Source organism: Mesoplodon bidens (assembly GCF_964165515.1).
Source record: "Mesoplodon bidens genome assembly, chromosome: 13".
NCBI classification, from domain to species: domain Eukaryota; kingdom Metazoa; phylum Chordata; class Mammalia; order Artiodactyla; family Ziphiidae; genus Mesoplodon; species Mesoplodon bidens.
Genome location: NC_138169.1, coordinates 46,772,809 through 46,790,639, shown reverse-complemented (window position 1 = coordinate 46,790,639; position 17,831 = coordinate 46,772,809). Strand labels below are relative to the sequence as shown.

Here is a 17,831-nt window from a genome sequence, read left to right as displayed (position 1 = left end):
ATAGTTGGCTATAAAGAACCAGGACATGCAGCTTCAGCCCACCCCTGGCCAGAATGTTATGTCATTTGCTCATTTAATATCTATTATAACCTGAGGAAGTGGAAGAAGAAACTTAAAATCCGGACAGTTGGGTTTGAGCCTTGGTCTAGTTACTTACTAGCCTTGTGAACTCAGGCAAATAACTTCATTCTCTCTGATCCTGAGTCCTTCTGACTAATGTATTTAAATCTCTTTTTTTTTAAATTAATTTTTATTGGAGTATGGTTGCTTTACAATGTTGTGTTGGCCTCTACTGAACAACAAAATGAATCAGCCATACACATACAGATATACCCTCCCTTTTGGACTTCCCTCCCATTTAGGTTATCACAGTGCATTAGGTAGAGTTCCCTGTGCTATACATATGTTCCCATCGGTTGTCTGTTTATACATAGTATCAATAATGTACATGTGTCAATCCCAGTCTCCCAATTCCTCCCTCCCCACCTCTTTCCCCCTTGGTATCCTCTATGTCTATGTCTCTATTTCTGCTTTGCAAAATAATGCATATATGTGGAATCTAGAAAAATGGTATAAATCTTTATCTCCTTTTGAATGTTTTCTACTTCTCAGCATGTTTCAAAACCAGTGTAAAGTATGTCATGTTGATAGTATGTAACTTGATACGATGTAATGAAAAATAGCACTTTCCTGTAATCCAATCATGGGAAAAATATCAGAAAAATCTCATAGGACCCACAATACCTGACCAGTACTCTTTAAAACTATCAAGGTCATCAAAAGCAAGGAGAGTCTAAGAGACTACTACAGTCAAGAAGAACCTAAGAAGACCCAACTACTAAATGTAATGTGAAATCCTTGATGGGATGTTGGAACAGAAAAAAGAAGTTAAGTAAAAACTAAAGAAAAATCTGAATAAAGTATGGATTTTAGTTAATAATAATGTATTAATCTTGGCTCACCAATTGTAACAAATGTATGACACTAATGTAAGATATTAATAATAGGGGAAGGTGAGTGTGAAGTGTATAGGATCTCTCTGTTCTGTCTTTTCAATTTTTCTATAAATCTGAAACTGTTCTAAAACATAAAAACAAAAATGACAAAAATACCAAGTGTAAGATTTTCCCTATGTAATAAATATTTGGAAACAATTATTATATAATATCACCACTGAATCCGCTTTTCTGTAGGATGGAAATTCCCAGTTTCTTTAATCATTCTTTGCATGATACAGCTTCAAGTTCTTCCATCCTGGGAGTTTCTCATCATTCCTGAATAAGCATTGTTCTTCCACACTTCTTTGGTTTTGATTAAAAACTTCTCTGAAGACTGTGCTTCCTTTGGATTCCTTTATCTGCTTAACTTCAATTCATCTTTCAAGAGCCACTAAAACTGCACCTTCTCCTTTGTGACACACCAAATCTGTGGCATTGCTTTCCTATCCACCATGCCGAATGACTTTCTCTCTTCTCTGTACTCTCACAGCACTTGTTCATAGCTGTTATTTCATCATGCAGTGTTATATTTTTCCTCATTTGTTCCTTTTGTTACACTATGAGAAGAGGCCATGTCTGTACCCTGAAAAACCTAGAAAAGCACCTGACACACAGAAAGGGTGTGCTAATTATAAGTTGATAAAGTTGGTTCTATCTAGACTAGCTGTTCCAGACAATCCATTTTGGTCAGTTCTCTGTTCATATTTAGAGTTGTCCCTGGGTGTCAAAGGAGGATTGGTTCCAGGAACCCCCAACCTCACCCCCACACTGAGGATACCAAAATCTGCGGATGCACAAGTCCCTGATGTAAAATGATGTAGTACAATTGGCTCTCGGTATCCATGGGTTGGAATCCACGGATATAGAGGGTAACTGCAACCATGGATGTGGAGGGCTGACTGTGTTCCTGTACCTCTCTTATACCAGGTGTTCTGCATCCTCTTTCTGCTTATCTAATTCCAGTCTACCTTTCAATTCTCCGTTTACAAGATATAATGATTTCTTTCTGAACCTTCGTTTCACTTATGGTTAGGTAGGCACCATTAATTTGTTTCTCCTTGTTTTAACGCACATTTACTTTATCTGAGTTCAGGACCCTTGTCTTGAGCTATGCTTGAATTCCTCACAGGTCATCTAATATTTGACTAAGATTGTCTGATTGTCTGGTTTTCTGATTATCTTACTGTTCTGTGAATGTCTTTTCTCTGAATGCTGGAAACACTTAAATTCTGTACCAATACTTAGCATGTGGTTATGTGTTTCTCATTCTGTTCTCTCCTCGATACATATGCATTTTGTCTGTTTAACAACATTGTAAGCATTTTTAGGGCATAATTATTTTCCCTTACAAATTTTGTTTTTCTCACATTCTCAAGCAGTGTGATAGACACATAACAGATATTTATTAAAAAATAGGGAATGTATTCTAATTCATACTATCTGATGACCTGGCAAAATATTGGGCCAATTCAAATCTGAATCCAAACTCTACGAATTAAGTCAGGGAGTTCCTAAAGTCAGCACTTTCTAGACTCATTTTCCCTAAATCATTCCATGGCAGGAGAATTGTATGTTACCAATTGACTGCAGAAGCACCTATGATGCAATAATAATTTGAACCCAGTGGCTAATTGAGGCTATTTCATAAAGGGTGTATGCTTTAATGGGTATAATTTCTTTCACTTAATATTAATCACTCTTATTCCATTTACATAAAGGAAACCTCGGTTAACACAAATGTAAAGTGGAGACGTGTATTTTTAATGTAGTTTAGTCCAAAAACATTCATGGGTTACTATCTTCCCTTTCTCCATCCCATTACTATTTTATACATTATACATTATATGAGTTAAAAGTTCTTATATATTCTATTAATGAAAATAACACCACCAAGCCTTCAGCAAAACAGACCATAATGTGCTTTCCTTTCAGAATAATGGTAAAATGGGACTTCCCTGGCGGTCTGGTGGTTAAACCTCCATGTTTCCACTGCAGGGGGCACGGGTTTGATCCCTGGTTGGGAGACTAATATCCTGCATGTCGCGTGGCCCCCTCCCCCCGAAAAAGGTAAAATAGCAAAAGAGTCAGCACAACAGTCTAGGCTGAGGTAAACCTGAACTTTTTCACTGTACCTGAGACCTCTGATCTGTCTCAGGAGAAGCACAGCGTGCAGCCATGCACATCTTCAAAGTACAGGCAAACATTCTAAGAAATATTCTAGTTTGAATTTGTATAGGGAAACTTTTATCAAAAGACAAAACAATTTACAAAGTGTTTCTCTATTCAAACAGGAGAACTTGTTTTGTTTGATCATGTAGAGCAGTTTGTTTCCCATTCTCATTTTTCTAATTATCTTCCATATAAAAGAAAGAGCAGCAGTTCATAGCAACCATTGTAATGACCAGCAATCTAATCCCTCATCTTCACCCTTTGACCGTGGAACAGCAGCAGGACCACTGAGATGACAGTCTGTTTATTCAATTAAACTTAGGTAAGAACAAATTCTTAGGGGCATTTCATGAAACACTATACAGAATCCGATCAAGAGAGATTTATTTTTGTTATATCCAAAACAAGCTGCAGGAACCTTGGGGAATGGGTTTTATTTTTAGTTCAAGAGCAAAGAAATTACAAATGGTTCCTCTGAGTATGTATCACATTTGCTATAGATGACAACACATATTTCAATCTAGCCAACAAATCAATTTATAAACCTCTGGGTGAGTTTATGGTTGTTACTTCAGAAAATACCAGTAGTTTCTCAGGGAAGATTAGCATTTCAATAGACTTATAAAGCAAAAATACTTTTGCACAATCATCAGATTCAATCACAAAGTTATAAAAGGCTAGAAGCTAAGTGTAACAACCTTCTCAACTCAAGAAGCTCCACTGAAGAAAGAGTTTTAGTTATTAACTTGTTTGGTTTATTCCAAAATGTGCCAAATTTCCTTACAGTTCCAAATATGTGCCAATATATTAAAAGAGCATATACATAATAAAAAAATACAATTGCTTGGCAGTTGTGAAAAGTGCTAGACATCATCACTAGACAAGTAATTCAGATTAAAATTATAATGTTTTACTGATTAAAATAGCAGGATTTTTAATGAAATGATAACATTTGGTCCTGTCTAGGATATTTATTGTTACATCCATTGTAAGAATGTACATTGGTACTCTGCTTTTGTGATGTAAATTGGCTTTATATACCAAAAGCTATTAAGTCCCATTAAAGTCCTATTAAGTCATTTGACCTAGAACTTTTATTTGTGGGACCCTGTCTCAAAAAGATAATCCTGAATCTAGAGAAGATGGTCTTTATAACGATGAAAAATTGACAACAACTTAAATACCCAATATTATGGAGAGGATAAATCAACTGTAAATCATTTATCTGAAAAAGTTTAATACAGTTTCTAGCAAATCCATTTAGGGCTTGTCATGACATAAGACAAATATTTGTTTTATATTATTAAGGGGACAATGCATGCTACACAAGGTCAGTTTACTGAGTTTCGTTTAATTTGCTTGTCTAGCCTCCTTTCTCTGTAAGTAGCTGACAGTTGTTTTGGAGCAAGACCTCCTCATGGCTTTTTGCCCATGTGGTCTGGCCATCCCTTGACTTTAGCCTTTTGGGCAAGATTCTCCAGTGAGATTGTGTTTTGCTCCAGCTATTAAAAATGAGACATGCTCTTTCAACTATGCATTACTGAACAGTTGAATGTAATCTTGGAGCTTCTGGTGACCATATTTGCCTCTGCGCTGAGAAAACTTAATGATAATGAAACCAACACAAAGAAAGGCAGAGCTAAGAGATAGAGAGAACCAGTATCTTGGTGACATCATTTGATAACTTGGCTTGAGCTATGCCTGAATCTAGGAGATCCCTGGACTTTCCAGTTACATGACCTAACAAATCCCTTTATCCTCAGCAATTTTGTTTTGTTTTGTTATGTTTCTCTTAAGCCAATTTGAGTTTGGTGTGTGTGCTGAATACAGTTCTAAATTATATGGATATTTATGCTGACATTTCTTTTCATAAGTCTGCCAACAATTTTGATAATAATGGGAAGTAGTCATTTTATGTAAAATTAGTCAGTATTCTATGTAAACAGCCTTAAGAAATCATTGCTAGTAATCGTCAATACCTATGAGTTGCTTCTAAGTTTTAATAACCTTTTACCCAGAAAAAAGTCCATGAGTTCATTGGAATTAAAGGGGTTTTCCCCTGAGAATTAAACTCCTGAGACCCAGATGTCTTCTATAGTTGACTTCTTTTTAATTTGTTCATACACTTCTAATCTTCTATTTTAAAACCACACACCCTATTTTACCCCTGTAGCTTCTGTTATCTTCAGCCATGTAAACTTAACCCAAAATGCCTTGTTAGGGCTTTCTTAATGTATAAAGCATTGCTACCAGTCCAAAATCTTTTAGAATAAATTGGGTCACCTAACAGATAATAATTTTATGAGTAAGAGGCTATTTTGAGGCCTTGAATTTATTCATAACCAGTAATTTCTGCAAGTTAACTATGAATAAATATCTTTTATGAAATTTGTCACTGTATTTCTATAAGACACATTCTTTGAAATTTATAGAAAGGCTTATATTCTTGACACCTCTTAAGCTAAAAACTAAAGAACTGCAATGGTCAGGTGGGTCTTTAGACTTAAATCTTGCACCCACGTCCCCTGAATTGGAAGGCGGATTCTTAACCACTGGACCATCAGGGAAGTCCCTAATTAAAATGGTTTTATTTTCTCATTGAGAAATCAAATTCCAATGCAGATTCAAAGTAAATATTTATTGGTGGTTGTACCTTTGGCAATAATATATTACATGACATCATCTCGTTCTTTTTCCAGAATGTTTTATTTCCCAAAACTTCTTGGCCTCTAATTCCAAAGAAGCTGTTTTTTATATATATATATATATATATATAAATATATATATATATATAATATATTTATATTATATATATATATATATATATATATATATTTGCGGTACACGGACCTCTCACTGTTGTGGCCTCTCCCATTGCGGAGCACAGGTTCCGGACACGCAGGCTCAGCAGCCATGGCTCACGGGCCCAGCCACTCTGCGGCATGTGGGATCTTCCCGGACCGGTACACGAACCCGTGTCCCCTGCATCGACAGGTGGACTCTCAACCACTGCGCCATCAGGGAAGCCCCCAGCTATTTCTTTATTCACTTACTTGTATAACTTCAATATGCACTGTAGGCAATTCCTGTAACATCTACAGAATCATACCACAGCATGCAGACAATAATAAGGAGTAGACACAACACATCTGTGAAATTGCTGCTGTGGACCAGAGCGCCAGACCTCAGGCAGAACTGCAGTGCTAGGTGTGACAGACTACACCAAAATGCTTAGATGGAGAGATAACTTCTGATAGATGTTATTGCAGATGGCTGTGTATTCCTGATTTGCCAATGGCAGCTGAGGAGGCATCACTTCTTTGAGTGGAGTTTGTGCACACACCATCTATGTTTGTACCCAGGGCCAAGACAGGTTAACAAGGCCAAGAATGAGGGGAGGACATGGGAGTGGGTAATAGCCAGGGAGGACTTCAGAGCATTAACATGAGGGGAAAGGGAGGAGGGCTGAGGATTGAGGGTGCTCCCTGTTGCTTCTGCCTATGTGTCAAGTGGCAGTAGAAATTTTGAAAGCTGTGAGGAAGAGCTAGTGGTACCCCACCCTCCCCACTTATAGGAAAACCTCTTTCCATTCCGAGGTAATTGAATTGAAGGAGGAGGACTGACCTGAGAATAGGAGCAAAGCAATTGTTCTGCTGCTCCTCCTCCTGTCATTTTTACCAGTTGCCTCCTGACTCTTCTCCAAATCACGTTCATCCACGTCAAGGTGGCAGCAGAATATCCTGTACAAGTGCCAGCTGTCGGGAATCTGCTGAAGCCACCCTGTGCATCCCAAGCTGCCCTGTTATCCAGCACCACCCGTGACCATTGGGACTGCTTCTGATGGCTGTGGCCTCCACTGCCCCAGGGAGCATCTTCTCTAAGCAGCTCCTTTTCTCTTTCCTGGTGAGTAACAAGCAAAGGATTAGGGAGTTCAAGCATGTTACTGTGTGTTTCCCTCCTTCAGTCTGGGCTTGAAAGAGAGTAGGGTGTGGCTTCCCTGGTGGCGCAGTGGTTGAGAGTCCACCTGTCGATGCAGGGGACACAGGTTCGTGCCCTGGTCCGGGAAGATCCCACATGCCGCGGAGCGGCTGGGCCCGTGAGCCATGGCCGCTGAGCCTGCGCGTCCAGAGCCTGTGCTCTGCAACGGGAGAGGCCACAACAGTGAGAGGCCCGCGTACTGCAAAAAAAAAAAAAAAAAAAAAAAAAAAGGAGAGAGAGAGTAGGGTGGTAGTGGAAGGCAGAGAAGGTAGACTGGGAGAAAAAAAAACAGATCTGAGAAAAATTCAAGGAAGAGTTGAAAGACTTGAGACCCGGGATGGCAGGTGTTTGGTTTGCTCTTCAAGTTTCCACTGCCAACCTGTTAGTTTTTCAAGGGAATCCCCTGTTCATTCTTGCTGTGATGTTTTTTTAAGGAGTGATGGAATGAATTCACTCCTCAGCCATTTGACCCAGGAGGTTCTGAGGTTTGCTTTTGCTACTAGTAAATAAGCTGTACTTATTTAACATACTTAGTTCCACTAAGCTGTGAGAAGAGGAAAAGGATTCTGCGTGGAGAGGTGAAATACCCAGGACTTTCTTTTTTTTTTAATGAATTTATTTATTTATTTATTTTTGGCTGCATTGTGTCTTCATTGCTGCACGTGGGCTTTCTCTAGTTGTGGCGAGCCGGGGCTACTCTTCACTGCAGTGCACGGGCTTCTTATTCCAGTGGCTTCTCTTGTTGCGGAGCACGGGCTCTAGGCACGTGGGCTTCAGTAGTTGTGGCACTCGGGCTCAGTACTTGTGGCCCGTGGGCTCTAGAGCGCAGGCTCAGTAGTTGTGGCGCACGGGCTTAGTTGCTCCACAGCATGTGGGATCTTCCCAGACCAGGGCTTGAACCCATGTCCCCTGCATTAGCAGGCGAATTCTTAACCACTGCGCCACCAGGGAAATCCCTCCAGGACTCTCTTAATTTTACCCAGGAAGAGCTAAAAGAAGAGCAGAGCTCTTAGTTCAAGCACAGCGTTTAACTTGAAAAAAAAAATAATAAAGAAAAATGTGACAGTCTTGAAAAAATACAGAAACTTGTCTTCCAGTCAGGTTTTTAATAGCTTTGTAACTGTGTACTTCATTCCCTGGTATTAAGAATGAAAACATTGGGACTTCCCTGGTGGTGCAGTGTTTAAGAATCTGTCTGCCAATACAGGGGACACGGGTTCGAGTCCTGGTCCGGGATGATCCCACATGTTGCAGAGCAACTAAGCCCGTGCGCCACAACTACTGAGCCTGTGCTCTAGAGCCTGCAAGCCACAACTACTGAAGCCTGTGTGCCTAGAGCCTGTGGTCTGCAATGAGAGAAGCCACCACAATGAGAAGCCCGCACACCGCAACAAAGAGTAGCCCCTACTTGCCACAACTAGAGAAAGCCCGTGTGCAGCAATGAAGACCCCATGCAGCTAAAAATAAATAAATTTATAATAAAAAGAAGTAATCATTATTTTTAAAAAAGGAATGAAAATATTATAAGTCAAGTAAATAAGAAGACTCATTTTTAAAAAAGTGGTTATTTAAAGCAGAATAAAAATGCAAATTTTTAAATTCCAGTTTTTAGTATTATCTGCCTAACAGAGTTATTGTAAAATTACAGACAGTTTAAATAGGCTGACAGGATATAGCCAATAAATTTGCGTTGAGTTAGAAAAGAAATATACATCCATAATATGGCTGATGGTTTTCTTTCCTTCTCCCAAATAGTGGGTCCCATAACTCTAGAAATATGTCCTCAGAGAAAAATTGGTTATAAAATTGACCTATCTGTTCTAACTCTATTTTTAATTGCATTTTAATTAGTATCTGTATTGATCAAGACGGGGTTTTTTTCTTAATCTTTTCTTTTTTTAATTTATTTATTTTATTTATTTATTTTTGGTTGCATTGGGTCTTTGTTGTTGCACGTGGGCTTTCCCTAGTTGTGGCGAGTGGGGGCTACTCTCTGTTGTGGTGCACGGGCTTCTCATTGCGGTGGCTTCTCTTGTTGCAGAGCACAGGCTCTAGGCACGTGGGCTTCAGTAGTTGTGGCACACGGGCTCAGTAGTTGTGGCTCTCGTGTTCTAGAGCACAGGCTCAGTAGTTGTGGCACGTGGGCTTAGTTGCTCCACGGCATGTGGGATCTTCCCGGACCAGAGCTCGAACCCATGTCCCCTGAATTGGCAGACGTATTCTTAACCACTGTACCACCAAGGAAACCCTGTCCTAGCTCTGTTTTATATTTAAATAATAACAAAACTGTCATTTGGAAAAACAGTAGAAGAAGCAACTAAACAGAAAATGCTAAGAAAAGTAAGTAAAATAGGTTTTGAACTTACATTCACTTTTAAACTGATAGTTTTTCTCTTATTTTTCAGATAATCTCTGTCTTCTTTCCTTGAGTTAGGTATATAGCTTGTTAAAGCAATATTTTTGTCTTGAATTTAATTAAAAATCTTTACCCTGTTGAAGTCTACTCTCTAAATTTTGAAATGTATTTCTTTTTAGACTAGTTTTGTGAATGAGATCATTTAGACTTTGAAGTTTATGCAAAGCCAGTCCAAGGAGTAATTTGAGATCAGTGAATATTTATGGACGTTGGTCTTCAGGTGGTTAAAAACATCCTCGAATATTTTCTTGACTTAACTACAGGTCAAATTGCTTGGGGCTGTGAAAATGATGATTTGTGTACAAATGTGTGATTATTGTATTCCAGAATTAAGTACTTTCTTCATGCTAAGAAATCAGAATGACATTTACAAATGGTCTTAGAGATGATAAACTCTATATAGAGTCAATGGTGTGTAACATTTTCTTGAAAGGCTGCAATACAATTCGGGTTCTAAGAACTCTATTCATTTTAATTTTTTCATTGATACTAAATGACTGTTGTGTCCCTAAAGCCACTTTCTTTGCTGTTTCCTTTTAAAATGAATATGAAAAACATTGAAGGATTGGAAGATTAATTTGTTTCTGAAATTGACAATACTTTTATCAATAAGACAAAACTGTAATGTGAAAGTTTAATCAAATGTAATTCCTGATTTTTTTCCCTTCTTTTGAGGTTTTAATATTATTTTGGGATGCTTGTCAGAAAATTTCTCTTCAAGTTCCTTCTCATCTTCAGGCTGAAGCACTTGTAGGCAAAGGTGAGAAACCATGTTACGAATTTCGTAGTTTTAACTACTACATTTAGCTTCCAGCTGCTCTTGTAAAGTTTGGGATAAAGGCCATATGGTAGCTACTTGCATTAAAATTCGACATGAAATGAAAGATAAACTACTTGTTTTTGGTAGTGGTTAGAAACAAAGTACCATGTTAGCTGTACACTTTTCTTGCCAGAAAAATGAGCAAACATCAGAAGGCTAAATTATCTTAGTTTAGTACAAACAGAGGCACCAAAACCAGAAACATGTTTTAGTTTGCTATGACTGATCTGCTTCCAACATTCTTTAATTGATTATATATAAAACAGATGTGTCAAAATTGAAATGCCCCAAACAAAATTTATGCTTGAGTTTGATTACAATGACCAAGTACCCATCGAGAATTTATGTGATCTATTTCACAGAATAGCTTCAGAAAGTCAAATAAAAATTTAAGTAGTCTTACTATCACAGCCATACCTGAGGCGTGGGTTGGTTGTTCTGAGTCCAGGGGTAACATTCCTTTCATTAGCCTTAAGCATACATCTAGAAAAACACACCTTGGGCTTCCCTGGTGGCGCAGTGGTTGAGAGTCCGCCTGCCGATGCAGGGGACACGGGTTCGTGCCCCGGTCCGGGAAGATCCCACATGCCGCGGAGCGGCTGGGCCCGTGAGCCATGGCCGCTGAGCCTGCGCGTCCGGAGCCTGTGCTCCGCAACGGGAGAGGCCACAAGAGTGAGAGGCCTGCGTACCACACACACACACAAAAAAAACAAAAAAAAAAAAGAAAAAGAAAAACACACCTTGTATACAGAAGTGGTATACTTCTGTATACTTTGCCCAGTGCTTTGAGGTTTTGAATTAATCCCTTATATCTTTTAAAAGCACTTAAAAGGTACACAGTCTATACTCTAAAGACACATAGTAAATATGGTAAATATATTAAATATGAATCAGTAAAGGAAATATTTTGATACAACCACTAAGCATTATTAAGTTTGGGGTTTATTAAGCCTATAAAAGATTTTATAGAATTAGTACTTGCAGTATTACTGAGAGATATTACTTAAGTATAGACCAGTTTTCTTATTTTTTGCAAGATAGTTTTAACTATCACAGATTATTGCAAACAAGTTCAAAATCTGACATCATACAGTTTACTACATATAATAGAAAACAGCACATTTGTACATATACATGAGTTAAAGTGGAAACAATAAATCCAGTGACATTAAAAATATTTTAAGTCTGTTCATAAATTATTTTATGATGAAAGCAGTGGAAATGGTGACTCCATCAATTTAATTACTTAATTTTTATGGCCTCTAAGTTTTAGAATAGTAATTACTCCACACATTCCAAGCATAACCTCCCCCTTTTTGCTTCTCATGAACTAACTGGAGGTTGTCATTCCTGTAAAACTTGTTCTATTCTTGTTTCACTTTACAAATTACAGTGAAATTTCTTCCCTGCAGTGAATCTGAAGGAGTGTCTCCAACCTAATTCAGTCAAGCGATCCTGACTTCAGAATTCTAGAAGCTGGCTCCATTTACACAACACATGACCTCATTTTGTCTTCTGAAAAGAAGAGTTTTTCCATTTTGCTTTCAGACACTCAGAGACAGGAACAGAAGGAGATAGAAATTGTACTGGAAGCAAGAGGAAGGAAGGTATATTAGGCAAGACTTAAGCACAATAATCTGCTCACAGGAGCCCTTCATCTCATCTATTTCCTTCTGTGCTAAAATTATTGCTCTTGAATGCTCACTTGTTTGTCTATTCCACTTATAATTAACATACATAAAGACTAGATGGTTTTAAGGAATAATAGGGCTATTTACAACTGGTGTAAAAATGAACAACGCAGTAGCCAGGGTGCAAAGTCAGAATATCACATGTATTCAGGTGTGGCAATAAGAATGACCTACCTAAAAAATAAAAAAGAAAAAAAAAAACCAACAAAAATAAATAAATAAAAAAGAATGACCTACCTGCAGAACAAGGCAAGGTGGGTCAGTGAAGATTCATTCTGACTGGAGATGTGGTGCTCCACCCTGAGTGGCTTTCTCCCAAGTAACTATGGATTTGAGTCTCTCTTTAAAGAGGAGATGAGATCATCTACAGTTTATTTCCATCTTAATAGAACTTTCTAAGAGGTCCCTCTCTTCAGAGAATGCAGTAGGGCCAGTTCACCGGATTGGCTTGAATGTTCTGACACTAAGCTCGTCTTCTTGCAGTGAGGACTCGATTTATAAGAGACTTTCCCAGCTAAATTTGTTTTGATTACAAGAACTCTTCATCAAATTTAGAATATGCTTACATATTACATATACTTTACATTTGTTATACATTTAGAATAAGGCTTACAAAATATTTTTTTATGTCCAAATTGTAAAGAGTCTCCATATCACATAAAATAAAGTATGCTGGAACACAGGCTGACCTGTGTGTCTTTATATAGGTATACAAATGCTTTGCACAGTAGCTAGTATTTTAACAAATTTTCATCATACTACTTCTAGCGGAATAAAATCAATTCTTTAATATTTGTTAATGGATTATCTCTTTTTAGGCGGGTCAATATTTCTCAAGATAGCATCTTTCACCAAAACCCTATAAAGTTCTGGTCGGTTAAGTGACAAGTGATTAAATCAGGAAACAGGTGAAACTGGTTCTGACTCTGTGTGTGTGTGTGTGTGTGTGTGTTATTAATAAAAACAGAAATTATGAAAAACAGAAATTGTTCGGGCATTATCCATGATATTGTTATATACAATCGTTACTTATTTTCTTCACGTTACTATATATGTGAAAATCAGTATCTAGAATGATACGCAATGCTATATTTCTTCACTTTAAACATTTTGACCTTTTCATCAAAAAGCCAAATAAATAATTGATAAATATGTATATTTACATACATCTGTATGTAAATACATAAGTTCTCTGCTGCTTTTATAGCTTCTTCATAGGAAGAAAAGCTCTAACACTAGCAGTCATTCTTGTGGAGAAATAAAAAGCTGCCTGCTCTGTATGTTGTGATGTACACTTCATTTCTTATTCTGCTGATAACATGCTGTTTATGGATTTTTGAGGTCTTTAGCTGCTTCTCACTGGTCAGTCTGCTGTCTCTTTTGGCTTCTTATTAAGATCATTGCAAGAGGGAAGGGAAAGAGAATAATTTATAATTAAAATAAGTTACTGGGAATTCCCTGGCTGTCCAGTGGTTAGGACTCTGCACTTTCGCTGCTGAGGGGATATATATGGTCAGGGAACTAAGATCCCAAGAGCCGTATGGTGTGGCCTAAAATAAAATAAAATAAAACAAAATAAAATAAGTTACTTCACTATTTTTTGACATCTTTTAAAGGACAAAGGAATAAAATAGTTGGAATTTTTGCTCAAAGTTGGCCTTTTGAGTAATTTTCCTTCAGAATTACTTGTGTTTCTCTAGTTTCCATTAACATGCTTAAGATTGAATTGACATTTAGAAACACCAACTGCAAATCAACAAAATTCATAAAGTATAACAACCAGATGTAAACATGGTGCAAGTTGTAAAATCTCTTGAGACAATGTGGAATAGAAGCCTTCTCTGTCAATGTAGAGGTTAAAATTAAAATAGTATGTCTTTGCTTTTCTATCAAGTCAGTATCATTTACTGTTTTTTACTGGAAAGTTTATTTCTCTGGAAATTAGTGGATCTTCGGTATCTGCCACTTTTGCTTTTAGTCTTGGACAAGTCACAACTTCAAGAATCTGTTTTCTTCTCTGTTTTATGGGCTGCTAATTGTTGTCTTATCTACCTCAGAGCTGTTGTGATCATTAAATGCCATAATGCTGGCAAAATCACCATATAAACAGTAAAGCTCTCTAAAAATATTCTAATGGCAGAGATCAAATAATGCACATATTCCAGAATTTTGTCCTCAAGACTGGGGCTTTTGATGGGATTTTCCAATTCTTTGCTTTTACCTAAGCTATTTGAATGTTAAGTGTTAATAAATTATTGTTGTTCGAAATAATTTGATTTCCTTGATTATTGGGAACAGGGTCTAATTCAATACATATCATTACTGTGCTCCCATTTGCTCTATTGCCCCATGTTGTATTGTTTAATTTTGTCTGGTAAAGATTTTTCTGGATGAGTCACACCATTATTGCAGTTGAAGGAATTTGTTTTAAACCATTCAATGCATCTAGTCTTTTAGGGATTTATATAAGGCCCTTTTGCAAGTTTTTTAAAGAAGAGTTGTATAAGAAGTGAATTTTCTTCAATAATTCCAAGTTATTTTATGAAAGAAAGCAGCTGCAAACACTCTTCCTCTTTGAATGTTGAGGAGAGTCTGTACCTTTTATAAGTTTATAGGGAAAAATCAGCTCAATCTGGTCCCTTCTTACCTATCCAGCCAGAGCCTTACTATCTTGTAACATATGATTTCTTTTCCAGACACACAAGTCTATCCATTGTCTTTAAATTCATGTTGCTAGTTACATTCCGTACACACTCAGCTTTGGTGTCACTGCTCTCTCCTTTCCTCTCCCCAGTCTACACTCAATACCCCTCTCTACAAGGGTAAATTCAAGCCCCATCTTCTGTTGACAACTGTTTATACATTCCCAAAGATGAGAGCAATTACAGAGATAAAGGCAAATTATAGTGCAAAAGGGATAAAAGAGATGAGGTTCTTCAAGCTACAGAAGAATTCAAGGGGAAAATATCACAATAGTAGACACAAGAAATTTAAATAATACTCTTCTAACTTAGCTAAAAATATGACTAATTCTACTAAAGTATAGTATTCTATGTATAGGTATTGTAACAATATTTAAATATATTATTATTGCTTTTAATATAGAATAATGGGAACTAGACTGCAAAACCATTAGTTGTATTGAGCTTTCTGAAACTGCTGCTTTAGTGACTAATTATGAAAATATTTATAATTAGTTTCTTTATCATATGAGTATTAGTGGATTCTCCAAGGGATCCAGGCTGTGGTTTAAAGTTCAGCTGCATTTCTAGTTTAAATCATCTTTACAATAATTATTTGAATTTTTATTTATTTTGGAGATGCTCAGCACATTAATAGTGAAAAATCAAACTAGTACCTGAAATAGTACCAGAAACAAAATCACTACATCTGAAAATCAGTGGAATGTGGAATAACAATATTTATTTGTAGTTGAGCATCAGGAGCTATTTTAAACTACAAGTGATTATACAGCGAGAAGTAGAAGATCATTTCCATTGAAGAGAAAAACTAGCAAAAATTAGTGTAAATTACAGCAGGATGGACTTAGGTTAGATAGGGAGATGTTTTAATACCAACGTGATGAAGTAGAAGAATTCATTACAAGTGGTCCCATAGAATGTTTAAGACAGTTTTTACAGAAGGCAAACTTAAGGGGTGGTTTATTTTCCTAAAAAAAAAGATGGATGGAATTGAATGCAACAAGCTATTTACTGGTGAATTACCCAATGTAAGGCACTGTGTTAGGTGCTTCAATCACACAAATATCCTAAGTCTCAGGCTTCACCCCTGAGGACAATTGGAAACTAATAGGGACATAAAACAATTACATAGTTTTTTTCTAGCCAAAACTCTCAAAATGACAGCAGTTTAAAGAAAGAAAAAATTACATCAAATATGAGGGGAGGGCTTCCCTGGTGGCGCAGTGGTTGAGAGTCCTCCTGATGATTCAGGGGACACGGGTTCGTGCCCCGGTCCGGGAAGATTCCACATGCCGCGGAGCGGCTGGGCCCGTGAGCCATGGCCGCTGAGCCTGTGCATCCAGAGCCTGTGCTCCACAACGGGAGAGGCCACAGCAGTGAGGCACGTGTACCGCAAACAAACAAACAAAAATATGAGGGGAGAGGGAGGGATTGATAGGAAGGCTGAATAGTGTGGTGGTGGTGAAGTGGTGATAATACCCTCCTGTATCCCTGAGTGCAGAATTTATTAAGATACAGGGATCAGACTGACAGAAATCAAAGTATCAGTTTTATTACTGAAAAAACCCAGCTGGAGGTAGTTTGGGGAAAAGTGAAAAAGGGAACAGAGAGAACATGAATGGTTATTTCAAAACCTTCTGTCCTAGAGATTGGAGTGGAAATTTCTTCCCCTCCAGGTTAGCATGTGAAGATGAGATGTTTCCTTTCCACACAACAGTGAAGATTTTGTGTTACTTTGGTAGATGATAGGAAGATACTGAAAAGTCTGATTAGCTAATATCATGATTAAAATTGTGCTTTGTGGAAATGAATCTGACTTCTGAGGGCTACATAGTTTGGAGAAGGTCAGTTAGGACAACTGTAGGAAAGTTGGTAGGACATGTGTGTAGGATACAATATGAAAGGATACATTTGGAGTCACATGAGGATAATGGCATTGAGAATAGAAAAGAGAAGTGAATGACAGAGACACAGAAATGCTGTAATCTCTAGAACCTGGCAACTGACGAATATAAGGCTAAAGAGGGGGAGGAGTTAGATACCTGAGATTTTAATCCTGGTTCATTTTAGAAAATGGTTAAGGTAGGGAAATCAGGAAGGCTAGTTGTAGTAATGAACTGAGTTAACACAGACTTCACTTTGGGCAGGTTTAGTTGCTACTGTCAGTGAAGAAAATCTGTTTAACTCAACAACCATTTACCAGAAAACTTCAGAAATAATTTGATGGTATTTAAAGAAAAAGGGCATTAAATCCTCACATTTGGGACCAAGATATATCATTTTGAGATAGAGTTTGGAATATATATATATTTGATTTTATTAGCATTTTTACTACACAAGAAATACATGTTACTGATAGAAAAATGAGAAAATACAGGTAGAGAAAAGAACACAGTCGAGTCACCCAGAAATAGTTGATATTTATATGCGTATATAAATCTACAAATAACTAGAATCATATTTTGTATAAACTTTAGAAAAAAATACTTGTTATTAGCATGACTAGGGGAAGTCTACATGCATTCTAACAAGCAGAACTGCATGCAGTTAATTCAGGGAACAGAATAGCCTCCTTCAGCTGGAGTGCGTGGTACTTGGTGAGAGAATAATGAGAAAGGATTGAAGCCATAGGGCAGGCATAGTCTGTGCTGCTGTGTTGTCTCTCTGTTGCATAAGTTCTTAGTTACATAGGCCTTTGCCAATGATATTTTAAAATATTACATCTTTCCCCAACCGCTAGGTTTAATTTTGTGCCTAATTTGTTATTCAAGAATTAGCTGATGGTGTTTGTCTACCTTTCAGATCTATGCCTATGCAACTACTGTGGACGGTTATGCACCTGAGTACCCACTCCCCTTACTATTCAAAGTTGAAGATGATAATGATAACGCCTCATATTTTGAAGACAATTGACTGTCTTTAGTGTGCCTGAGAATTGCCAAACCGGTAAGTTCACATCTTAGGAAAAACATGAGAATTTTGCTTCAGTTGAATTCTTCATTAATCTTTTAGGCACAGTTATGCAAAACATTTTTAAATGCTTGACTTTCATGGATA

General features: G+C 37.4%; 1 protein-coding gene across 1 annotated transcript in view; it reads left to right on the top strand.

Annotated features, from left to right (window-relative positions):
• Positions 1 to 7,007: 7,007 nt before the first annotated feature.
• DSC1 (desmocollin 1) overlaps positions 7,008 to 17,831 on the top strand; it is a gene marked incomplete at both ends in the record, with an annotated part of 43,679 nt that continues 32,855 nt past the window's right edge. The window contains 6 exon segments of the mRNA XM_081252133.1: positions 7,008 to 7,070; positions 10,237 to 10,321; positions 11,794 to 11,815; positions 11,817 to 11,988; positions 17,577 to 17,676; positions 17,679 to 17,720. Of these exon segments, the coding sequence (XP_081108259.1) occupies positions 7,008 to 7,070; positions 10,237 to 10,321; positions 11,794 to 11,815; positions 11,817 to 11,988; positions 17,577 to 17,676; positions 17,679 to 17,720 (484 nt within the window).